General features: G+C 39.6%; 1 protein-coding gene across 5 annotated transcripts in view; it reads left to right on the top strand.

The window, feature by feature from the left end:
- The window catches only part of LRBA (LPS responsive beige-like anchor protein), a 565,586-nt gene that overhangs the window by 476,483 nt on the left and 62,642 nt on the right, over nt 1–26,461 (top strand). For all 5 annotated transcript variants that reach the window (XM_039542019.1, XM_039542017.1, XM_039542018.1 and 2 more), the window contains one exon: nt 12,595–12,762. In XM_039542019.1, the coding sequence (XP_039397953.1) occupies nt 12,595–12,762 (168 nt within the window). The remainder of the gene's footprint in view (nt 1–12,594; nt 12,763–26,461) is intronic.

Raw genomic sequence — 26,461 nt, 5'->3', positions numbered from 1 at the left:
TGGACAGAAGGTTTAGAACAGCCTCAGTGTTAGTGAAAGCAACTCTATACTGTTCTATTTGTAACTTGGGTGGTTTTTTTTTTTTTTGGTTTGGGGTTGTTTGGGGTTTTGTTTGATTGGGGTTGTTTTTGCTACAACAGATACAATTGTAATACATTTATTTAAAAATATTTTTACCTAGTAGTTTACGCCATATCTTACATCTACGTTTATTTTTTGAAGCTTTAGTGATCTTTTTTTCCATAGTAAATCTCTGCATGGACGTAGCTTTGCTGACACCTCCCCCTACTCCTCCGCCCCAGCATAGACAGTGCAAGATCAATGGAAGACTTCTTCCATCTACCTAGCTACTGCCTCTCAGGGAGGTGGGTTATCTACACTGAGAAGAGAACCCTCCCATCAGCGTAGGTAGGTCTACACTGAAGCAATACAGCAATGGTTAAGTGTAGATATGCTCCAAGTCTGGCACTCTTCATGCAAGCATGTACTAAGTGCACTGAGAAAACAGTCTGCTGAATCTTAGAGGGGAGGGGGCTCCTTGCCTCTCTCCAATATTTCGTGCATCAGAAATAGAAATAGCAAATTATATGCTTAAAGGAATTTCCATCCAGCCTTCGGTGGCCAGGGATGGCATGTAGTCACCTCCTCTTGAGATCAGAACAGAAGTCCTCTGACAACAAAATAGATACTGTTTTAAATTAGAGATGTCCAAGTGTTGCACAGAAACCCTTCCATTTTTTGTTCCAGTTTTTACACCAATTTTAGTTAAGCCAAGCAAGGCCCTGTGCTCAATGACATTTCTTTGTGGGTATGTCTATGCTGCAGCTGGCAACGTGCCTCCTAGCTCAGCTAGACAGACATACTAGCTTTGCTGGAGCTAATGTACAAAAAGTAGCATGGACAAGACAGCACAGGTGGCGGCACTGGCTAGCAGCCTGAGTACAAGCCCACCTGAACTCTTGAGTCCATACTTGGGAGGCTAGCCCACACTGCCACCTAAGCTGCAAAGTCCACTGCTATTTTTAGTACATTAGCTCAAGCAGAGCTAGTACATGTCAGCCTACTTGAGCTGGAAGGCATGCTGCCAGCTGCATTGTGGACACACACTCTGAATGTCTGTGGGATCTGTGATTGATGGTCACCAATAATACCTTGCAGCGTTACAACACAAGCTTAATTATTCACACAGTATTTTTTTTTCCCTGTCAGGACACTTTCACGAACTCATCCCAATCAATTTTACTCCCACCTTCATCTACTTGGAGCTTTCCTCTCCCTGCCCAATTTCTGTCCAGCCAACTGCATGAGGCTCCTTTCAGTTGGCTCCTGAGGATTTTCTGTTGTTTCTGTGGAAGCTGTTTCCTGGACTGCACTTATTCTGTAGTGTTGGCAACTTTTTAGTGGCAGAAAACTGAACACCCTAGCCCTTCCCCTCCCTCGAGGCCCTGCACCTTCCTTGATGCCCCACTCACTACATTCCCCTTCCCTCGGTGGCTAGCTCACATTCACTGGGCTGGGGCAGGGGGTTGAGGTGAGGGCTCTAACTGGGGGTGTGGGCTCCAGGATGGGGCCAGAAATGTGTTCAGGGTATGGGAGGGGGCTCTGGGCTGGGACAGGGAGTTGGGGTGCAGAAGGGGGTGAGGGTTCTGGCTGGGGGTGCGGGCTCTGGGGTGGGGGTGAGGGATTTGGGGTTCAGGAGGGAGCTCCAGGCTGGGGGGTGGGTCCGAGGGATTCGGAGTGCAGGAGGGGGCTACGAGTTGAGGCAGGTTGTTGAGGTGTGGAAGGGGGTGCGGGCTCTGGGATGGGGCCAGGGATGAGGGGTTTGGGGTACAGGAGGGGGCTCTGGGTTTGGGGGGGCTCAGGGCAGGGGCAGGGGTTGGGGCTTGGGTTGGGGTGTGGGCTTACCTCAGGTGGCTCCTGGTCGACGGCGCAGCATGGGGCTAAGACAGTTTCCGGCCAATGGGAGTGCAGAGCCAGTGCTCGGGGCAAGGGCAGTGCGCGGAGCCCTGTGGGTGCCTCCCCCCTCCCCAGGCCACCTAGGACCCAGACCTGCTGGCCACTTCCAGGGCACAGCGCGAAGCCGGGACAGGTAGGTACTAGTGTGCTTTAGCACCGCAGCACCACTGGCCAGACTTTAACAGCCAGGTCGGCGGTGCTGACCGGAGCCGGCAGGGTCCCTTTTCAAATGGGTGTTCTGGTTGAAAACCAGACACCTGCTCACCGTATTATGCTGTGCCAGTGAGGAATTCATTACTGTCAAAACTCTTCCAGCTTCAGCTTCCACAGCTACATTCTCAGTTTCTAGGGGCAATCAAGTTCAGACTCTGTTCCTTGGATAACTTCTCAGATCATCCTTAAACCTGCAAAGCCATTTGCACTGAAAAAGTTGGATGACACACAGCACTGCACCTACATGAGTAGCAAGGTGTGTGACCCTCTGGAACACCCGCTATGTGTACTCTTACAACAGACATCGATGCATTAGGTTTATTTTCATGACTATTTACAGAAATAATTTTAAGGTCGCACACTTTGAATATTTGCTGTAGCAAATTTTAAAATTGCTTTCTGGAAATATTTACATCAGAATTCTGACTGAGTTTCAGTTATTCAATCAAGGAGCAAAAACAGTATCATGTGATGTCAAATACAGATAAACACTGATCAAATTCTGTATTTTAATTGGCTAACCATAAACAAAATCATGAAGAATTTTTAATAATTTTGAATAACTAACAAAAGAAAGAAAATTGATGTCCTACAAACTCAGCAGATACATTCTTCACTCTGTTCTGATTTAATGTTTTATTGGCTATATGGAGTGAAAGGCTCTTCTCTCATACAGAAGAAAATTATCCAAATATTTGGATTTTAGAGTGGGGCCTTCAATATTTTGTGTTTGTACGGGTATGTCTATACTGCAAAAAAAATTCCTGGTACCAAGTTTCAGAGCCCGGGTCAACTGACTTGGGCTCATGGGGCTGAAAATAGAAGTGTAGCTGCCTGGGTGTGGGCTGGAGCCTAGGCTATTAAATCCTGCAAGGGTGGAGGTCTCAGAGCCCTAGCTCTAGCTGGAGTCCAAACGTCTACACTGCTATTTTTAGCCCCTGCAAGTCTGAGTCAATTGACTTGGTGCTGCAGGTCTTTTATTGCAGTGTAGACATACCCTATGAGTCCAACTACCTGTCTCCCACTAAACAAAAAGAAATCTAATATCCATGTGCTGTATGTAGTCTTACAGCAGCTCTCTTAAGTGTATGGCCTTGATCCTGGAAACATAACAGATGTTTTAGTTCACTCATGTGAGATGTCCCATTGAAGCCAATGAAACTGTCCACATGAGTAAAGTTAAATATCTGTGTAAATGTTTGCAAGATCAGTGTGTAAGTTTGAACATTTTAGACTTCATGATTTTAGATGCTCAGGTGAAGTGGTGTTAGTTAACTGAAATTTTCCATGTTAAAAAATGTAAAATTGTAATATATGTCTGCATATATGATTGTGTACAGTGCTCATGCTTAAAAACATGCTACTTGTGCCTTAGAAAATTACTTCAATATTTTCAGGATTACCTACCCTGTGATTAGTTCGTGTGCTGCCTAAATAGAACCTAGTATATTAGGAAATAATTAAATAAGGCAATTGGCAAGTTTTTGAAGGTGACTACTGTACCTAGTAGTGCAGTCGCTATGAATACAGACTGCAGACAGTTTTGCAAGTTTTGATCTTGGCATGTAACAATACAAGCTTCAGTTAATATTAAAACTATGAATTTCAAAGGAAATGCAGCCTTAAGTGTATAAAATACGTAACAGCTGGTTGACTAGTCCATTTAAAACTATAAAATAACAATTGTGGAAAGAGTGCTTGCCTTGACAAAAAGTGCACAAGTCCTTGAGATTTTTATCAAAACTTGGTACTAATTAACATTTGGGTAATAGATTATATAAATTTAGAAAGGATCTTTGAGGTACTAAATTCCAAAGTGTCTTTTCAATGCAGTACTGCTTGTACCAAAATCTCTTTGCCACGAAATCACTTATCATTATGTTATGCTATTCCAAAGAACTCTGAACCTAGCTTAATGCTTTATAGGTGATTCAAAAAAAATTCTGTTATAAAGATCTTTTAGTGTGATTATTTTCCACAGTCCACAACATTATATTATTCTTTCTAGAAAAGCTACCTTTCTATTTATCTCTTGAGTTAACTTGCCTTTTTTTTTTTTATTAAGAAAGCCATACGTACCCATGCATGTATTCCCTCAGCTGCCCATTTCTTATATCGTTTTGGTCTTGTTTCCTTGTCTTTTGGTAATAACTACCTCTTTTACAGTGCTTTTCATCAATAGATTTCCAAGTGCTTTACAAAAGAGGTTAGTGTCTGTATCTCTGTTTCACAGGCAGAAACTGAGGTACAGAGAGGCACAATGGTAGTGTTTAGAGATGTGAAGTAAAATACAAACTTTAGTTAGATAGACAGAAATATGAATAAATTGTCAATGCATTTCTAAACATGACTGCAAAAAATGAGAATGAAAACTGAGTAATCTAATCTGTGTAGTCTGAAAAGTACAGTAGTCACTCATAGTGCCTGCAATGTTTGATGTCTATAATAAATTACAAAGTACAATAAATTAAAAAAATTCAATAATTTACTGGTATGGAAATTAAATTACTTAAGAGCAAGTTAGAGACCACCAATTGTATGCAAAATTTTAATGTCAGTTTCATATTTGTGAAATTTGTATCACTCCATATGGACTGTTGAGTTTTGTCATTAATAGGAGGTCTGCTGTCTTCTTCCTTCCTGCAATCCTGCAGGGCAAGCTTTATCTTGATACATGCCTAATAACAGGTTAGATTTTTTTAGATTTCTATTTTCTCTTGTGCTCAGAAGAGTATATATGGGAAAAGTTACATTTAAAATTGAAATACAGTTGGTTACTTATAGGTCAGCATTTAAAGAGTTAATATCTTATTAGAAGGACAGGAAATCTGGCAACTATTGCAAAACCTAGACCTAATGGTGCACACAAACAATTTGTCAGTCTTCGTAAATGTGAGTAGCTTTCCGCAAAGTGGCTGCTCTCGCTTTGTTTGACCAAGCTAAACTTTTCCTTTTTGGACTTTAAATCTTAGAAGTGAAATGTGATCCACATATTCAATCAAAATCATTTAATTCAAAGCATATTTTGATTGGAACAAAGTTGACATGGAAAGAAACTCTAGAATAATAAAAAAAAAAGTTGAAAGGATTTTCTATCATATATTTAGCAGGAAAATTTGAAACAGTTCTAATTAGCCTGAAAAAAACAGCCTTCTTCATTGTAAATTACAAAGGTCATATATCAATGTTAAGGAAACATTACCCCTAGTGTTTGAAATCTGGCACATGCAAACATAACAGACCAGTTGTTTTTTTTTTTTATTTTGAGTGTGTAACCTAAAATATGCTTAACATATTTAAATTAGTTGTCTGGCACTTGAGTAGTGTGGCTGTTACCTTTGCAATACTCTGTATAGGTACATTTTTATAAATTATAAATCAAAATATCTTATTATTTGTGTTTTCATTCTCTAGACCACCTAATTAGAGCTTTCCTATTCATATGTAGACTTTATCTTTGATTGGGAGTTGGAGATTTATAATGAATTTCATAATGACTCAGTTTTATTTTGACTCATTGTAATGGCTACCTTGTTTCAAAGTGGTAGCAAAATGCGTTAACCCTTTGGAGACTATGGACATTTATTTGCATTTGTACATCTGGCAAACACCAATGTTCTAAAAGGTTAGTTATTTTACATGCCAGATTAATGTATTCCTAGAAAAATGTACAGAAGTAAAACATATAGACCCAAGTTCAAGTGCATGTTCAAAAAATAGTTTTACTGTCTTTTTATTTTGGTTATATTAAAAGCTACTTAATACTCAGTGGGAGAGTAAGGCTAGCAGGAATGTGGCCTTATATTTCTGAATAATTTCACTGTAAATAAGTTTGTCTAAATAGTGCATATACTGTTGAAAGAATATATACTTAATGTATTTGTCTAAATGAAAATTCAGAATAATCCTAATTGCTAATATTTGTTTTTAAAATATGTACTATTTCACATGCTGTTATCTAGACTGAAATAGAAAAAATATATTTTACAGGGGAGAAACCCTTGAGGTGGTTATGTTAAGAGTGTCAGAGTCTTAAAATATAATGGTATTTAGTAAATGTGGTATAGTTAGCCATTTAACTATAGAAAGAAAATTGTTTCTAGCCATGTTAATTTAGCATTTTTGTTGCATTTTGACCACATTTTGCCTAATGCTTTTTGTATTGCACCTTTAAGATATATAAAATACAGTCCTCAATACTTTTTTCTATTCATTCTTTTTATAAAATAGGCAATAAAAAGGCACATAGTAAATCACAAATTTCAGAATTATATTTGACGAGATTTTAAATTGAATTTTATTTAATAACATTGCATTTTGCATTTGAAATATATTTTTGAATATTTTGAAATTTCCCTTGTAATATCATAGCCTCACTTGGTTAATGATTCTGACGCATTCCTGCCTTGGGAATGGACAAATGAAAGTTACTAATAGGTGTTTGTGTTTGACATCTGTATACTGTACTTTTTAGCATATCTCACGTGTTTTAGTCTCTGCCTAATAGATCTCATTAAAAAAACAGCTATCAGCCCCAAGACAGTTTGTCAAAGCTAATATGAGTCCCACTGGACTGAACTGACAATTTGTGTGTAGCTTCACATGACAGTCTTTTCATGGTCTTATTTGATCCTTAACAATTGGACATTAATCACTGATTTATTTTATAATAACTCAATAGAGTTGAACATTACTGTATTGTGTTGGACATTTTAGCGGATTTTCTTTTCTTTTTTTCTTTTCTTTTCTTTTTTTTTTTACAAATTTTACTCAGAGCACACATTGGATGTAAATGATGTACCGTATCCATACTGCTATGGGAGTACTAACAATTGATTGGCTAGTTTTAAGAGCAGCATGGGAAGAATGTTAGTATCCCATAGCGGCACACCGTATTTAACTCTGGCCTTAATGAGGACTGTCTGTCCTAGTGGTCTGAGTTATCCTAAATGTTTAGCATTCCATGGCCTCAATTTTATTTTTTAAGTGGATAAATATTGAGAGAATAATTTAAAAAAACCCTTTTAAAAGGAGAGAATTTGTTATGAATATAGTAGATTTATTTTAGGATTATGAATGTTGTACTTCACATTTTTTGGATTTTTAAAGTGGTTTTGATTTTAGATATAGTCAAATTGGATTTTTAGTATTATACTGTGGTGTTTTCCTTGAAAATTTAGTTTGTTTTTAATCATTTTGAAGTTCAATCATATCCCACTCTTCTAAGTCTAATTCATAATCACCGAAATACCGTAACTGTTAATCTAGAATGAGAGAAACCCTTATTTATCTTTTTGAAATTGTATGTTATACTCGGCCTTTCCTGCAGTGTCCTGAGTACTGATATTCATCTTACTCACTTTTCTTTTATTCCTCATATTTGTGTCCTGACAAGTGGACAAAGATGTTAAAAATGCCCTAATATAGTGTAAATGATATAACAAATAATCTCCATTGTCTTTCCATTGTTAATTTCCTGTACTTATAATTCTAAATCTTTGCAACTTAAAAGAACATTTTTATCTTAACATTGCAAAAGGGAAGCAAATTCAGGATGTCCACAAGCAGTTCCATGAATAAGTGGTGAGACTGTAATTTTTAAGAGATGGTTAGATTTATGTGTTTGGTAACCTGAAGAGATTGCAGAACAATATTACAGTAGTTATGCATGCCCATGTGTTTTATGGGTGTAATATGACCATTATAGTATGTTACACTTTGCCTTCCCTTTAGGAATTTTTGCTCATGAAAAATAGTGAAACACAGTTTGCATAGTGAACATATAAAATCATATGCCCTTAAAACAAAAATTGTCTAAGATGAAATACATAAAAGAGAAACTAAATATGGTCTAATGTTAAAAGGTTTTGGCAGGATAGCAAGAAAATTAATTCACATCATTGTCATTTGCTGAGCCTTGTAGAATTTTATAGCCTCACATTGTAGCTCTATGGTCACTCATGAGACTCCTGACTATTTTTATCTTATTAAAGAATTTTGAAGTCATTAATTTTTAATTTGCTTGGTTGCTGTTTTTTATAGATTTAATTGTGGAGAGTGTGTGTGTGAACTAAAAGTACTTTTAGATAAATAAGTCTTGTCAAAGCATATATATTGTCAGGTTTTTTCCATGTGATCATTTTTTTTTTTTTTTTTGATAGGACATGACATACTATCTGGTAATCCATTTTAGAGGATATTTTCAGCATGTCAATAGCTGAGAATTCAAATTAAAAAAACAACAACTGGAAAATATGTACAGGTCTTTTCTTGATTGAAAGTTCTAATTAAGTGAATCGAGGAAAATTAACTGAAATTAGCTGTCAGAAAGTCGCATTTAAATGAGTGATGAGGTGGTCTGGCAGTAAACATTTAAATGATATAAATTGCCATTTAAGTGTATGGTTTAATGTTTGTCATGCATTAATGTGACATGAGACTACAGTGACAATCAAGCAGCTTGCTCTAATTTGAACATATTTAGGGCTTTTGTGTGGAGTACACCACACAAATTAAGACAATGGCTGTTTTTATGTGTCAATTTAAATGTTGTTTTCAGACATCGGTTAATGAAACACACCCATCATTTTGTGTACAAATGCCAGAGCGGTTTCTTAGGTTTTCAGATTAATTTTAACTTCTGCTGTTCAAAATTAGGAATTTCCTTTAAAAGAAAAATGCTCTTAGTTTCTGTAGGTCACATAGAATAATATTATACTTCTCTGTATTGTTTTATCTATACTTATTAAAAATAGAACTGAATTAAATTCTACACAAGATTGATAAAGCAAATCCTGCCAGTAATTTAAAGTAGTTGTATTAAATATTTAGAAATATAGTAGATTCATTCTAGATAATACCTTTGACCATGTATTGAACCTAATTCACTTGGTCAAGGATTCATTTTTGTTAATTTAATTGTGTGCTTTCTGTGTATTAGCCATGTATTTTCAGAACAGTGTTTTAATCTTCCAGCATGCTGCAGAAAATGGTTCTGTATGTGTATATACAAAGTGTATGCGTTCAGTGAGCAATGGTAAAATCTTTGTTTGCTGCACTGCAATGTTTTCTTTTATCATGATATTTCAATATTCCCTAAATTTAAAATAGGGAATATGATGAACTTAACTATCATGAGCAGTAAATGTCCACATTTTAATGGCACAATAGTAATAGAAACCAAAAAAGTCATTATTTTTAAGTATTGAACTATACTACTACTAAACTTAACTGAATTAGAAGCTGGAAGTCCTGGGAGCTGTGAAAGAGGGGTGAAGGGTGAGGTTCATAGATTTCTTATACCCAAATCAGGTACTGCTAACCCTTCCAGGGAGACCCACCCACCCAGTTTATGGTTTTATACAGTCCTAGAGCAGAAACAGCAGCCATCTAGCTGGTACTTGCTATTGGTACCATATCTGATCTCCCTTAGAGAAATGCCTGCACCCAACCCTTGTAGGCTAGCCTCCATCCCTCAAGAGTAAGTTTCTCTCTACAGGAGACAGAGCTATCTGCCTACATCCCACTTGCTGCAAGTTGGGAGCAGCTCCATATCCCTGTGTATCCACGTGATGCTACAGTGATAATTAAGCAGCTTGCTCTTTTGAACATATTTAGGTCCCTTGTGTGGTGTGTACCAGATAACCATGAGATGGTCTGGATGGTGGAGTCTTTTGGGCACAGAATTATGTGTCCATCAAGTGAAAGTCAGTGATGGAGTGAACAAATTTTGTCACCTAGAGGCCAAAATGAACTGCTCAATGTATACCAGTGCTATAGAACAGGCAGTGAAAAAATTCTCTTTATCTAGGTGAAATGCAGAAATTTATTGACACTTTCCCTATAACTATGCAGAATACTTGGGGCAACAAACCAGCTTAGTCACCAAATCTTTCTTGCCAAATTGCCGTTAGAATATTCTGGCATCAGCTTGGCGCTCTCTCTCAGCCACTGGCTAGCTTCTGAAACCACTCCATCTGAAACAGAGAGAGAATTTGTATTACCCATCTCTATCAGGCACTGAGTCCTGAAACAGATGCTAAACTGTAAGTCTTGTGTAGTGTCATAAACTGGAGGGACCTAACTGACTTTTCCCATACATTCATACTTTCCCTGATCCCACAGATGACATGTAATGGTGTTAGGGTGACCAAATGTCCCAATTTTATAGGGTCAGTCCTGATTTTTGGGTCTTTTCCTTATATAGGCTCCTATTACCCCCCACACCTCATCCCGATTTTTCACATTTGCTGTCTGGTCACCCTAAATGGTGTGGAAAACAGCTCTCCAAGTCTACCAACTTTATCATGTGTGAGGCAAAACTTTCCGGCCACTCCATCTAGATTGTCCCTTAGTAGGTTAGCTAGGTAGGATTTTTTTTTTTAATTAGCGAGTGAAATTTGGAGGACCTACAGCCCTGAACAAAAATCTTTCAAGTTCTAAGCATTGTTGTGAACCCTTTGCCCATTTGAGGAAAGAACTGAATGTTCCAAAGATTGCACATAAAAAAGTAGCTCATAGGCAAGGCCCAGTTTGAGTAATATTGGCCTTTGAATGAGAAGCCAAATATCTTGCTGCCAGTGTACCCACATGACTTCAACTAGCAGTAGATTTTTCCATTTTTTCCCCATTAACATCAGCCTCCATGTTAATGAGGTCTGGCTTGCCTGTGTGTCTGAAAGATGAGTAGTGCATGAAGAAATCTTATAAATTAATTGACTTCTAACTGAGAAATGCTAATGGTGGGGTGAATAATTTTATATTCACCAGGGACTTTATTGGGTATGAGACTGAGGGAGAGCAGGTGGAGGTTACCCATAGGCAGAAATGGGAAGGAGATGCTAATATAACCAGTCTTGCACTTCTGTTGGAGCTTTTTGTGATAAATTTGAGGCATGGAGACCATGGAGTACAGGTTCCCATCCGTAAATTTGCAACACACTGGTTCAGTCTGTTACAAATGAATCTTCTGATCAGCATAAGAAATTGTGAAACAGTCCCCAAATCCTTTCAGTAAGCAAAGAAGTGTGATGATGATCTGCTAGTACCATTATGTGAATGGACCTTCCTTAACTACTTAGAAGTTGCTGCTTACCTACTCTGTGCACTCCTGGGTAAATCTGTAGGCACATGTCCCGAGGTGAAATCACCAGCAGACTTACCTCCCCTTACTTCAAAACTGGGACCTGCAAGCCAATTACATGCAAGTACCTTGGTATCTGAACAATCCCAGGTAATCTAGTGTCTAGATGCTGTCCCAATGGCAGCTTTCTTTAAACTGTATTTTAATTAGATATGTTGATTTCATTTGTGTATTTAATACCTAATATGCATTTTTCTTAATCTTTTAACATTTTTCTCACTATTTGGGCAAAGTATTTTCTGCATGTCACAACTTGAGAAGAGGAAATTCATTTGAACATTTTCTTTAATTTCTACTTTTTAGAGTTATCTGAATCGCTTTCTCTGTCCTTGGTTTTCAAAATTAACTTGATAACTGATGCCTTAGGGAACATATGGTTCTAGAGTAGTATGTTAAATATTAACTGGGTTATATGAAAGAATATTTTGTTATTAATTTGTTTTATTATTTGTCTTACTGTAGCTCCTGGAGGTCCCAGTCAAAATTGCTTACCTGTTGTGCCTGGTACCATACATACATATAGCAAAAGACAGGTCCTGGTTCAATAAGGGTATTTCTACACTGCAGTTAAACACCTGTGGCTGGCTTGTGTTAGCTGACTTGAGCTCACAGAGCTCTGGCTTCAGGGCTGTAAAACTGTGCTATAGACATTTGGGCTGAAGCTCCAGGCTCTGCAACCCTGCAAAGTGTGATGGTCCCAGAGCTTGGGCTCCAACCCAAGTCCAAATGTTTACAGTGCAATTGTATACCCTGCAGCCTGAGCCAGCCACGGGTTTAATTGCAGCATAAATATACCCTAAAATTACAATCTTGGACAAGAATAAATATACAGACAAAAGTAATAGCAAACTAACATATATGCAACATGTGTGGTATACAGAACTACTTAGTTGCATTTCACCTGATCACCCCCAGTTACTTCAATATCCCCAAATCTCTAAGCCCTCTGTCCACATGTCACAACTGGTCGAAGATACCATACATTCACCCTCCCCATCCCACAGAAAGAGGGGCAGGCTCATTCCGGTTGTTTGTCTTATCCCTGCCCTCTTCATTGATAGGATGAGGAGCAATTCTCCCATCTGGACTTTGAGGAGTGGCGCAGGTGGTCCACATGGCTGGTCCTTTCCTCCCTAGTATGCTTTTGTACATGTTAGAATATTAGTAGCATCGGTGCAGGGGAACTACTGAAGATGATTTCATGTCCTATTTATGAATATTCAAGTTTCTTAAGAAAGAATAATAGCAGAAGTCAGGATAACATATTTTGCATTTTATTGCAGGCCTTGGAGAGTGAGTTTGTTTCGTGCCAGCTTCACCAATGGATTGATCTAATTTTTGGCTACAAACAGCAAGGGCCAGAGGCTGTCCGATCCCTGAATGTATTCTACTACTTAACCTATGAAGGAGCAGTCAATCTGAATTCAATAACTGATCCTGTATTGAGAGAGGTAAGCTTGCTTTCAAATATGGAAAGAGAAAACCTTTGTTAAACACTGTCATACTCAGAATGTAATGGATTCTGTTCTGCCTAAGTGCAGCAATAAATCTTCATCGCTCTAGCTTTGTGAGTTTGGTTAGCACAGGCCGGTTGGGAACACAGGGTGACTCAAGTCTGATGACTCTGTCACTGAGGCATACAAAATTAGTGGACATTTCTGCAAATGTTGGCCTTAATTTCTCTGTGTCTAAGTTTCACACACATTGAGCGATGAGGTAAAAGTAAATGCTAACAACTGTTTAATTTGCTGAGTACTGTCCATCCCACTGTCCATTCATTGGCTGGGTACTGATTAAGGCAAGAGTCTTGTGAAAAAAGTAATATGAATAATCTTAATTCTGTCCCTAACTTTTTGGTGTTCAACTTTGCAACTTTAAAAACTTTCTTTTAACATATCTGAATGTACACTTCATATATACAGAATACTGTACAGTTGTATTCACCATTATTTTTATTTGGCATTGCCCGGATGTCAAATTAAAATTAAAATGTAGTGCATTTGTTGATAGAAATAGGCGAAATACTAAATCCTTACAATAATTGGTAATACTACCATATATCAGTGTAGTAGAAGTCTTGTATCCAGGGACAACGGCTCCATTAGGAAAAAGCTATTTTCTAAACTATTCCTTAGAACTCCTGCCAAATATTACTTTGTGGGCTCTCAGGAAACAAAGAGTATGGCTTTTGTTAAAAAGTATAAAGTGGTTCATGATAGGTTTTGCTTCCTCTATTCAGAGCTGTAAACTAGAACCAAATTTAGTTATAATTATTTTAATTATAGAATAAATGTGACAGTTTATCATGTTTTAAAATAAAATATTTATCACTGAGAACAGATTATCAATATACAGTTAATAGTTTTATTTGAAATCATGGCTCGATATATGCCACAAAGAAGCAAATGAAGAAACATTTAAACTATGAAATTTTCACTTCACAAATGTGACGTTTGATGGTCACTGTATAATTGTACACTTACATTAGGCTTCCAATTTTTGTCGCTTTCTATTTGTTGAAAAAGATACTAGAGTGGAGACTGATAGTCATTTCAATCAGTAAATATTCTTCCACATAGCCCTATTGCCTCCTCAAGCTGCACATACAGACAGTCTGAGCTCCAGCATGAATTTGTGTAAGAGGATCATGACGCTGACTTATTTGGGTGTGAAAGCTGATGCAAACATAAGAAGATTTTTCTGTGCTGTGTCTTTGAGCTAAAATCCAGACATCTTAGGGAAGGACATAGTATAAAATTAGGGTCTAGTAAAGTAGAGACTGGAGCGTTTGGCCTATAGGAAAAATGTATTAGCACCTGCATTTGAAACAGTTATTCTTCGAGTAGATGCAGTCATGTATTTCATGTAGATGTGTGTGCATCCAGCGTACTAGAGCCAGGGAACTTTGCCTAGTACCTATAGGGGTGGCACTCATGCCCTGTGGCCCTAGTCCCCCTCCCTGAGCCAGATAAGGGCATTGTCTCCCTGACCCCCTCAGTTCCTTCTCATTGCCAGTGGCTAGAGTCGGAGCTTTGTGTGGTGCCTTCACCTCACACTTTCGGTCTCAGTTTTCTGAGACCTTATCCTGTATATGGTAGTAGTAGTAACGTCTTAGGCTTAGTTTAGTGTTAGAGTAGTTGGCTGCCCTATGTGGTGCCCTCACCTGGGTTCAAGCATGGTATGTTGCGGAGGGGCAAAGGTTCTTGTTGAGCCTCAGCAAGGGACACCTTAAAGAGTGGTGCTCCATCTGCAAGTCATCTACAAAGAGGACCCAGATGGAAAGAAACTTGTAGTTGAAGCAGCATCTTCTAGAACAGGCTGTGGGGCCTGCTTGGGCATGGAGGCCCTTATCTGATCGGTGGTCACTTTCAGATCCAGCAAGTGACACAGTTTTATGCTCGTGTTCTGGTGTTTCCCCTAAGAGGAAGACTGGTTATTCATCATCTTCTGGTGCAGTGAGGAAAAGGACCCAGAAAATGAGTCGGGACCATTTCAGGGCTCAAAGAAACTCCTCCTCACCTTCTAAGAGGAGCGTTGACCGGCAAAATACTCGCTGCGGCACCTGGGATGGAGCATGTCTGTCCATCCGCTCCCTCTACCATGCCAAACACAGTGTCAGCCTCTACCATCAATTCTGATTCTGAGCACAGTGCATGTGTTGAATCTGGTACTAACAACATTGGCACTGGTGCTGACAGTCTCCAAGCCAATGCCTCTTCCGGTGCCAGGTGGAAGAACATCTTATTTGGTACCGCTCGTGCTGATTCCCATTCCTCTTCAGCATCAAGGCCACAAATTGTTTGTCCCATCGGGGCAGGTTCCCCCATTGTCACCAAAGAGCCTCCAGGACTTCTCAAGATCCAGGTCAGGATTGTCCTTTCCTTTCTCATCAGATAGACACTAGAAAGTGCCCTCAGATCACCATCGGTACCGAGAACAGCATCTGTCCTGCAGTCAGGACAAGGGCTCTGGGCCTAGTACCTTTTGGCCACCAATGACTTATCTGTATACCCAGTGGCCTCCTTGGGATGCTTTTCGACCTGCTCTAGAATGAGATCACCAGTCTTGGTGGTGACTCCCGTTCCCAAACCATCTTCACTGCATGCAACCACTGAGCCCATTCCCTCTGGACCTCGAGGGTTGTTCCAACAGGATCCTGTGATGCAAGAACAGGACTAATCATTAGCACAAAAGAACCACCTCCTCATACTCTTCAGGCAACTCTACCATGTGGGAATCCTTTTTTTCCCTTGATGCCTTTTAAGGCATATCAGGACCTTCTGAAGCATATGACTGCTTTCTTAGGTATGCAGGCATAACTCCTACAAGAAAATGCACATAGCTGCTGGATATTCTCCAATCATCAGCTCTAGGAAGTGTAGCCCTGTTGATAAGTGAGGCTCCGTTGGAGCCTACAAAGGCCGTCTGGAACACCTTAGCTTCATTGTACCCTATGGCAAAGTGTTCAGAGAAATGGTACTTCATTCCCATGCAAGGGTATGAGGGTTTCAACTCGTACCTGGTTCTAACTTGCTGGTGGTAACTGCAGCAAATGACAGGGCTGGACAGGGCAGGCGTAAATTCACATCCCAGAACAAAGAGTCCAAGAGGATGGACTTGGTAGGGAGAAAAATTTATACCTCCTCTTCCCTGCAAATTCACATCATGAACGAGCAGGTGTTGCTCTCTAAATATGACTTTGTCAATTGGACAGTCTTGTCTAAGTTCACAGAGAAGTTGCCAAAACCCTCGAGTTAAGAGTTTATGGCATTCATTACAGAAGTCTGTGTGATGGCCAAGACTTCCTTGCAGGCAGCTCTGGATGAGGTGGATGCCTTAGGCAGATTTATGGCATAGGCTGTGACCATGAGAGAGGCCTCGTGGCTGCAGGACTCAGGCATTGTGTCCAATGTGCAGCAGATCATTGAGGACGTACTGTTTAATGGTCAGGTTTTGCCATACAGTTCCTCTCCATTTCTCATCTCATCCCCCGCCCCCCCACACACACCATGTCCCTTTTCAGGGACCTCTCTCAGAAGAATAGCTCCATTGCAGCATCAGTATTTCCTGGTCCCAAAGCCCAAGGGAGTTATATGACCTGCCCTCCACTTCTTCAATTTCAACAAATACATCAGATATGTGAAATTCCATATGGTTACCCAACCAACTCCCCGCTTTGAATCACAATGAATAGTTTTCTGCCCTGGACCTGCAGGATGCTTATTTCCATATAGCAATCCTCCCGAGCCACAGGTGGTTCCTCACATTTGTCATAGCTGGCCAGCAGTACCCGTATATTGTACTGCCTTTCAGCCTGTCTTCTCCTTCTCAGCTTCTGCTCTGCAGTAACAGTGCACCTCAGAAAGAAGGGAATTTATATCTTTCCATATCTGGACTCTGGGTTACTGAGGGTCAAGTCCAGAGACACAGTCCTACCTCATGTTCACTTCACACTATGCCTACTTAATCATCTAGGTCTCATCATAAATAGCACAGAATCAACATTGGTTCCAACTCAAAGAAGCAATTAATTGGGGCCCAGATAGATTCTGTGAGTTTGACAGTGTTTCTGTTGACCAAGTGATTCCAGGTGATTCATCACTCATGTCTGGAGCAACAGTCTGAACCCTTAGCCACAGCCCAAGTATGGTTGAGGTTACTAGGCCATATGGTTGCATGGACACAGGTATTCCAAAATGCCAGGGTGCGCCTTTGAGTCTGGACTGAGACCCCACTGGGAGCAAAACAACCACCATTTCTTGTTGCCGCTCATAGAGAACAGGTTGATTGTTGAAATGGCCCAAACTCCAGAAATGGGCCATAAGACTCTGCACTTCAGACACCACTTGTGATTCACAGAGAAATTTCTGCTGAGGTGATCTGCCAGGTGATTCTGTATCCCAAGTAAGGGATTAGTCACAGGGGTAACATTTTCCCTGATGCAAAACTGCTAGAGCCTGATCACATCCTGACTTTGAAGTGTGCACACTCCTTGACCTATACTTTCCACCTGAGGTGGGAGTCAGCATTCCTGTATGCTTTTTCTCCAATTCCAATCATCCTGCAGGTCATTCTCAAACTGAAATTGGACTATGCCAACCTCATTCTGATTTCTCCAGTGTGGTCAAGACAGTGTTGGTTTTCCAACCTTCTTGTGTTATCAGTTCAGTCTCTTATCCCTTCCTTCATCCCAAACTCCTGACTCAGCATCACAATCAGGTTTTTGCACTCAGCTGCCTGTGGATGCTGCATGGATAGATGAGGAGGAGGAACAATGTTTGGTGGTGGTCCAGCAGGTCTTGCTTAATAGTAAGAACTCTACCACCAGGGCAGTCTATTCACCCAAATGAAAGTGGTGCTTGGCATGGTTATTAGCATGAGGAGTTCAACCAACTCTGGCTTGTATCCAGGACATCTTGGAGTACCTGTTACACCACCTTCAGTCTTCTGATCTTGTACTTAGTTCATTGAGCGTCCACCTGCTGGTGATTTTGGCAATTCATCGACCCATCCAAAGGAAATCAGTGTTTTCAGACTACATGGCAGTGAGCTTCTTGAAAGGAGTCACTCATCTGCACCCACCGGTAAAAGAGCCATTTCCTTTAAGGGGCTTTAATAGCGTATTAGCCACTATTATGGGACTTCCATTCAAGCCTCTGGCAACTTCTTCTTTCTCCCTTCTGTGTTAGAAAACTGCCTTCGTTGTGGCGGTCATGTCTGTGTGGAGAATGTGCGAGTCACAGGCTTGGATGGTGGAGCCTCCTTACGCACAATTTTCCAAAGACAAAGTAACTCTGCAGCTGCACCCTAACTGCTTGTTTGAAGTGATTTCATAGTTATATGTCTACCAGTGTCCTTCCCTAACTTACATTCAACCCCAGAGAAGCAGCATCTTCACGCATTTGATGTCAGGCAATGATTAGCTTTTTGTCTGGATAGAAGTAAACTTTTCCATTCTTCACTTCATCTGTTTTTCATATGTGAACCAAATGAAGGTACGAGCTCATTCCACGACATCGACGGCATTGCTACGTGACATGCCTATATTGGACATTTGCAGGGATGCCACTTGTTCTTCTGTGCATACTCTTGCAAACCACTATACCATTACGGCTGTGTCCAGTTCAGATGCAAACTCTGGTAAGGCATTTGTTCTTCCAGATGGCATGCAGACGTGTATTGCACGACCCTCCCTCCATCTCATCTGCACTGGAGTCTGTACTTGTGATGTTCTGCGTGAAGGAACTGAGGAGGTCAGGGCACTGCTGAATTTATATGGACAGGGGAGGACCTGTGGCTCCAGGGCATGAGTGCCACCCCTATGGGTACTGCTAAGCAACGTTCTCTGGCTCCGGTGAGCTGAGCATGCACACACCTGTATGGAATATACGTCTGCATCACATCTCAAAGAACAACAGTTTCAGGTAACCATCCATTTTTTTACGTGAGATCATGGACAGTATTATCTTCACTCTACATTGTCTAGGAAACACTCCCTGGGAAGACTGTTTATCATACCTGAAGTACTAGAAAGATTTAAATGTGAGGTGGAAAACAGCCACAAATGCTTGGAACGATTTGTATTGAATTTTTACTGAGTGTTTATTGTGGCTAGTTTTGTGTTATACTGAACCTGTGCAATATAGCTTTCAGTATAAATGGGTCTTTGGAATTTTTTTATTAAAAAAAGAAAATACAGATTGTGCTAAGATTTTTGTTTTGTTTTGTATTTTTGGTACATGTAATATGCTATAAATCTAACTTTTTACCATGTATTTTTGTCTACCAAGATATTCCCCCACCCCACAAAGCTAATGTCCTGAATGGTTAATACATGTGGCAGAGAGAGCATAAAATAATCTCTCTGTAAAAGGACATTAAACAATGGAAATAATAACCGAAGTAGGAGTAATCAGCATAACAGCCTACAACACATTAAACTTTTATGTAGTTTTTAATTTTTCAAGAACAGCTGCATTATCAATATAACCGTGATCTATGTTCACTTACATTGTGGCCTGGAAAAATCATTTAGGAGTAAAGAAGTGAAAAATGTGGCGTTATCTCAGCTTAAACAGTGACATCCACTTTACTTAATACATTTCTAAAGATGTTGCTCTTTGATTAACTCTGTTGAATTTGTACTATTCTTATCTGTTCTCATTCTCTTGAGCCTGCTCCTCTTGTTTTTGAGTTACTCCATACTGTCTGCAAGATAGAACTGAGTGGTAAAAAAATAAAAGGAAGGAAAAGAGGAATTTGATCAGAACCAGATTGATGAAGAGACTTCTGAGACTTTTTATCTAAGGGACAGTGCAAAGCGAGTATTATCTAGCCGTATTTGTTCCAAGCTTCATTGCTATTGGAGGTTTCCGCCACTGCAGCATTTTCCTTTAATATTTTTCAGCTGAGGACAAGATATTCCTTCTGATATATATTTATTTTGTGTAATATATAATCTCTGTATTACACTACGTTATATATAGGTGTGTATTTTCTAATAAAAAATAGGTCCAGGTTGATCATTTGTGGTATGTGTTGTCAATAGACGTGCAAAGTGAAGTCTAGGGTCATTGCCGATGGTAAGTTATTTTGTCTACTCGTGAATGAGTATTAAAGTAATGAGAAATCAGATAGCGTATCTATGTGCATAATCATTCTATATCATGTGTTAAATGAATTTATCATGTATCTTTGACAACCACACCTTCTGCCTCCCCAGTAATATATCTCCCCGAATACTTACACTAACATGTTGGGGGGAGGGATAGCTCAGTTTTTTGAGCAGTGGCCTGCTAAACCCAGCATTATGAGTTCAATCCTTGAAGGGGCCATTTAGGGATCTGGGGCAAAACACAAAAACAAAAACAAAAAAATCTGTCAGGGACAGTACTTGGTCCTGCTACTGAAGGCAGTGGACTGGACTCAAGTCCCTTCCAGTTCTATGAGATAGGTATATCTCCATATATTATTTTTTTTATTTTATTATATGCCCAACCTCTGAGCTTCTTGAGTCAGCTGTTGGTCTTTTTTCCTTTAATCATCCTGCCTGAGAATCTTTTTTTTCTTTTTTCTCCAAAGTTGCCACAGCCAGATTACCAAAACAGGCAGATATCCAATCTGGACCATTAGTGGATTTTGTAAATATAAAAAATGCCATAAACATAATCCAATTTTTTATTACCCTGCAGATCTAGACTCAAGAGTTTTATACCATTACAGCAGAGAAATTCCCAGCTTCCTGATGGGCATAGTGCTCCCTTGTAGTTTTGAAGGGGTTCAAGATGTTGAACTTTAAATCATGACAAATGTAGGTAGAAAAGGTATTTTAGGTCATAGACTTAAAAGAACTAGAAGCTTATGCATACTCAGAAATGTACAACTTACTAAGAGTTAATGATCTCATGGAAATAGTAGATGTGTATTTAAACCATGGAAATATCTCTAGATATATTGTGTGTCAGAGTATACATACCAACATCTATGCCTCATCAGTAACTAAAATGTAAGCCTTATGGTGTATCCTCACTTGTATGCAGTCTGTGTATTGGTGACCTGGCTCATCATGAGGCCACACACAATAATAGTGGGAGGAACTGAGGAGGAGAGGAGTTTAGATTAATACAAAATTTCCTTAGAACTCCTAAGCTGCTCCAACTGACCATTATTTTTACAGCCAGTCAGGTTACATATATTATGGGAAGGAAGCATTGGTCTAGGAGGAAAACCTATCTGATTAAAACCATATTTTAACATTCTTGTTTATAATTAAAAATGTAGAACTTTTACATCTCTTCATACTGCTGTGAACAATTTTTCCTGCCATTCTTTCTGCCTATGGGAATAAGGGAAGTGAAGTATTTTGAAAGGCTCTGACTGCTGTAATAGAAATTCTTAAACTAAAATGCAAACCATGGGCCACATGTTACTTTCTGGCAGATAGACCCAAGGGAATGAAAAACATGCATAATTTCAAGGCAAATCTCTGGTTGGGATTGGACAAGAGGGAGAATTTGAGCCAGTGCAGGGAGGAAAGGGGCCATAGCCAGGAACACCAAATGAATCTTCTGGCATATAATTGCACACCCTAACCTGTTCTTCTAGGGGACCATGTTCCACTCGTCTAACTTTGTACCAACATTGCCATTGACTAATCCCTGTGCTTGCACATCTCTCTGAGAGAGGATACAGGTGCACAGGGCAATTACTACTCCGTCAACCAGCAGTAACCACCAGATAGACATTCACTGGGAAATCTATAATCTGCTAGTGGGAGTATGTTGCATTTAGCGTCTGCTGTTGGCCCTGTCTTGAGAACCCTGTGTAGATCTGTAGAGCCCTAGATCCAGATATTTGTTGAGAAAGGGCTTCCTTAGTGCCAGGATGCAAGAAGCAGTTTGCCGCTGTGGTGCAGCTAGCCTCCTTCCACTGATTTGGTGAGTTTTCTGCACTGTTTCCTTGCTTCCTACCACAAGTGCTATTCTGTGCCCATAATGTTTGTACAAGAATGAAAAATTATAAGTGATTGAGTCCTTGCAATCAGGCAACTGATCAGCGGAGTTTTGATATTTGCTGATTTGTACCAAGAAGTATGAGATGATCATGAAATATTACCTCAGAGGGTATGTTTACACTGCAATTAAAAACCTGTGGTTGGCCCGTGCCAGCTGACCCAGGCTCATGGGCTCAGGCTAAGAATCTGTTTAATTGCAGTGCAAGCATTCAGACTTGGGCTCTAGGACCCTGCAAGATGGGAGGGTTCCAGAGCTGAGGCTGTGGCCTGGGTCCAAATGTCTACATCACAATTAAACAGTCCCTTATCCCAATGCCAGGATAGGTGGCATGGGCTGCTCACAGATATCTAATTGCAGTGTAGACATACCCTAAGTCACCTTTAAGAGTATGAGTGAAATAGTGTTATCACATCTGATATTTCTGGGGGGAAATCAGCTAAAAACACCCCAAAGGTTGTGGAGTCGGACTATTAACATCCAAACAAACCCCATCTGTCCAACATAGGTAATATGTTATTTGAGACTGATGCAAGATCAAAGGGGCTTTTATTAAATATGATACAGCAGTTATTAGAGAGGGGAAATAACAAAGATTGCTTCCTTTCTCTTCCCAAGTTAGAGTACTAATACAAACATTAATGATAACTATACAAATATAACGTAGGACTCTGACTAATATGATAATGCTAGGTCACACTTTTACTTTCAACCCCCCAATGGCTTAACAAGAAGGGATAATGGTGTGATAGTGTATTATGGAGAGGGGGATGAGAGAGCTAACAGCTTGCAGACCCTGAACTAGAGAAATGTGGGCATCATGGTTTTTGATGCCTCTTCTGAAGCGTCAAGGGTTTGGGCCCATTTGGACAAGACTAGGCAGTGGCGCTGGAACATTTTTAATAGAGGGGGTGCTGAAAGCCAGCCCCTTTTCCCCTGTCCACTCTCTCCCTCCTGAGTTGAGCTCGGGAGTAAAGTCTCAGGCGCAGGGCTGGCAGCCAGGAACCCGGTGGTGCTGCAATACCCTTGCACCCCTAGTTCCTGCGCCTGTGGGCTAGGGAATTTTAGTCCTAATGTATTGGTACGGTTTCTTTTTGAGTTAATTCCATCTCCTCTAGCTTTTGAACACACATTGTTTTATTTAAGCTATTTTGGATCTTAGACTGTTTCAGGGATATTCCACTACAGTTCATCCCAGGGAGAGAGGTAAAATTATCCTTCTTCTCAGAGGAGATCTAACAGAGTGTGAATCTACATGTAAGCTACACTCGGGGGTGGGTGGGTGGGGGGTTGGTTACAAGTCCTATTCTATACATAACTAAAACTATATAAATCTTTATCATTATCAAAATGTCACATATAAATCGTAGTAAATCCAAGCAAAGTGGACTGAAAAACTGAATCAAAATGATTAAAAACATAAAATCAATAACTCAAATTCTTTTCAGTAAAAAAAAGTTTTCCTCTTTAGACTGTGGTGGCTCTATTGATTGCATTTCCTCCCTTGATTGAGACAGCAACACTTTATACATGAAAAGTATCTGGATAATAAGAAGAGATCCAGCTTTCTCCATTCCATTGATTATTGGTATTGATTTCCTTACAGACTCAGAAGTTTCAAAAATCATGAATTATAATCATCAGAGGGAATCAATGTGGACCGAGTATTTTACATGTTTTTTGAATGTGCCTATTGTAATTGTACATATAGAGAAAATATTCTGGTTTTTTTTCCATCTTAAAAAGAAAGAAACTTGTGCCACATCCATAATGAGCGGTGGCACTGAAATTTAGTCCTAGCTTAGGGTTCAGTATCATCTGTGGGTAGGTTTTATGCATCGTAGATCTTCCTCTCATAAGTGTAATTTTTATTTTTAAATATTTACAGTTTGAGAGCCTTCTGTGCTTTCCAAAAGGAGCAGCAGCAGTGTTTAGTTTACATGACCCCAGTTTCATGACAGCAGTAGCAGATCTTGATATCTTATCCCAGGGAAAGCATTGTTGGCCTCCCTTTCGGTTACATTCATGGTGGGAGTTAATAGCATATTTCAGCTCTAACTCAGCTGGAGAACACAGACAGCAGTGAATCTTTCACAAAGTATAAACACAATTTGTATTTATAGCATAGTTAATGTTTGCTAAATAGTTGGGAAAATTATCTGCATGTCTGTTTTCAGCAGGTGGGGCACAATCTTTGTTGTGGCTGCAGTGGGTTTTAAAAAATGGAATAAAGTGATTACACAACATTGTAATGGAATAGTAAATTTAGAAGTGGTGAATACAATAAGTGAAGAATTCATGCAGACACAGTTCAAAGTATTGTAGAAACAATCTTTGAAGCATCACTGGCCAGAAGTGTGCTGCCCAGATGGTATATTTGACATAGTGCAGCACAGGAACTGTGCGTGAAAAGCCAAATAAATGTTAAGGATTAGTCTAGTTTTAATTGAAAACCAGTATTAAAAAAATACCATAAAATGGTGCCAGATTTAAAAAGAATATAATCAAAACCAAACACATTGTTTTCATGACCAGCCAGAGACTGACTTGTCAACAGTGCTGTGTGCTGGACTCTGATCTCTTCCTCTGAAGCCTTGTAGAGAGCAGTCCTGTTGCAGAGGTAATGATTTCAAGGGGAGGAGGGAGATGAATGATTTGCTGTACAAGTCCCTCATGCTGGCCAGGCCACAAAGGAAAAGATTATTAGTCATGGTTGGTGGGTAAATGCTATTGTGATATCAAGTCAGGACTGAGAAGTACTAGGGGTGGGGAATCTTCCAGGTCAACTTTCAGTTTGGAGCTTGGGAAATTTAGTTTTAAATGTAAAACTTTTATATTTAATTGAACTATAAACATTTTTACTCTGATAAAGGGAGCATTGCTAATGTAAGAACATAAGATATGCCCCATGATTTGGACATTTTTCCATCAACTCGAGTATCCTGGCTCAGTCCGTGGCCAATATGTGGTGCTTCTGAGTAAGCAGACCTAATTTACTTAGGCAAGAGTGTACACCTGTGTCTGGGAGTTGTGACTCAGACTTTAAGGCCAGAAGGGACCATCATGATCATCGTCTGACCTCCTGCATGTCCCAGGCCACAGAACCTCACCCACCCAGTTCAGTAGTAGGTCCATAACCGCTGGATGAGGTACTGAAGTCCACAAATGTTGATTTAAAAACTTCAATTTACAGAGAATTCACCATTTACTGTAATTCAAACTAGCAAGTAGCCCATACCCACGCTGCAGAGGAAGGCGAAAAACCTCCAGGGTCTCTATCATCTGACCTGGGGAAAATTCCTTCCTGGCCCTGAACACTTGGCAAGACCTGCCAGCCAGGCACCTGGGAAAGAATTCACTGTAGTAACTCAGAGCCCTCCCCATCTAGAGTCTCCTCTCTGGCCATTGGAGATGTTTGCTAACAGTAGCTGCAGATGGGCCATACACCACTGGAAGAAACATCATCATACCACCCCCTCCATAAACTTATCAAGCTCAGTCTTGAAACAAGTTAGTTTTTTTGCACCCTCTGCTTCCCTTGGGACCCTGTTCCAGAACTTTATTCCTCCGATGGTTAGAAACCTCTATATAATTTCAAGCCTAAACTTGTTGATGGGCAGTTTATATCCATTTTTTTCTTGTGCTAACATTGCTCCTTAATATTGACTTGCTTTCTGCAGGCAACATTGTTATGTCATAAAGAATGAATTGTAGTTGCCTTTGACTTAACTTCAATAATAACAGCAGCCCTTTGGACTCTGAATATTTGCATTATTCTTCATTCTGTAGTGCATTTACCTTGGTTCTGTTCTTCTATTATTGTCATCATCCAGCGGAAAAGAAGGGTGTCCTTTTAGAGCCAGCCTAAGAGGTCTGGTGTATAAGGATTAAAAAAAAAATATCCCAACACCACTGCTTTACGCTTGGGAGTAGCAAAGCTTTCAAAAAATCTGGAGTTCACGTAAATTAGCTCTTCAACTCTGAGTGCTTGTTTTCTCAGCCCTGTGTAAAATTCAACAGGGGTAGAAATCTTCAGCCCAACCAATTTTCTCACCTCTTCCTGCTTGATCTGGCTTGTGGAGCTATCAGTACAGGAGAGGGCATCAGACTCCATAGGCTCTTCATATTTTCATTCCTGTCTGGCTGGTGAGTTTTAGATATTCACAATATTTTTTTGCCAGTTTTAAATAAGGCAATAACCCAGAATGTTCCTGCCTGTCCAAAAATGATGAATATATTCTAATTTCCCCCACTTTTTTCAGCTGGCAGGAGTGATGAATATGGGAATATCATAGCTGCATACCGCCTCTATCCCTAAAATCAAACACTCCGGGAGAGTTCTATGTAACATTAGACTGACTTCTTGTTATGTCAGCATAATGGGGTTATTTTCATTCAGTTTAAAATGTGACCTAATCAAAATTGGTGTAAACTTCAAAAATAATAATATAAACAATAAAACGATATTAAAATAATATAAATAATAAAACTTTAAGAAATAATCGTGACATTACATTACCTTTGTATATTTTCCTTTTAAATTGTTCATTATGAATGAAAAAACCTGACTGATGAAGACTCTGGTTGTATGCGCATACCCAGTATTCATTATTTTATTTACAAAAGCAATAATATTTTA

Source organism: Mauremys reevesii, linkage group 5, assembly GCF_016161935.1.
Source record: "Mauremys reevesii isolate NIE-2019 linkage group 5, ASM1616193v1, whole genome shotgun sequence".
In the NCBI taxonomy this organism is placed as follows: Eukaryota; Metazoa; Chordata; order Testudines; family Geoemydidae; genus Mauremys; species Mauremys reevesii.
This window is presented reverse-complemented; position numbering and strand designations above follow the sequence as displayed.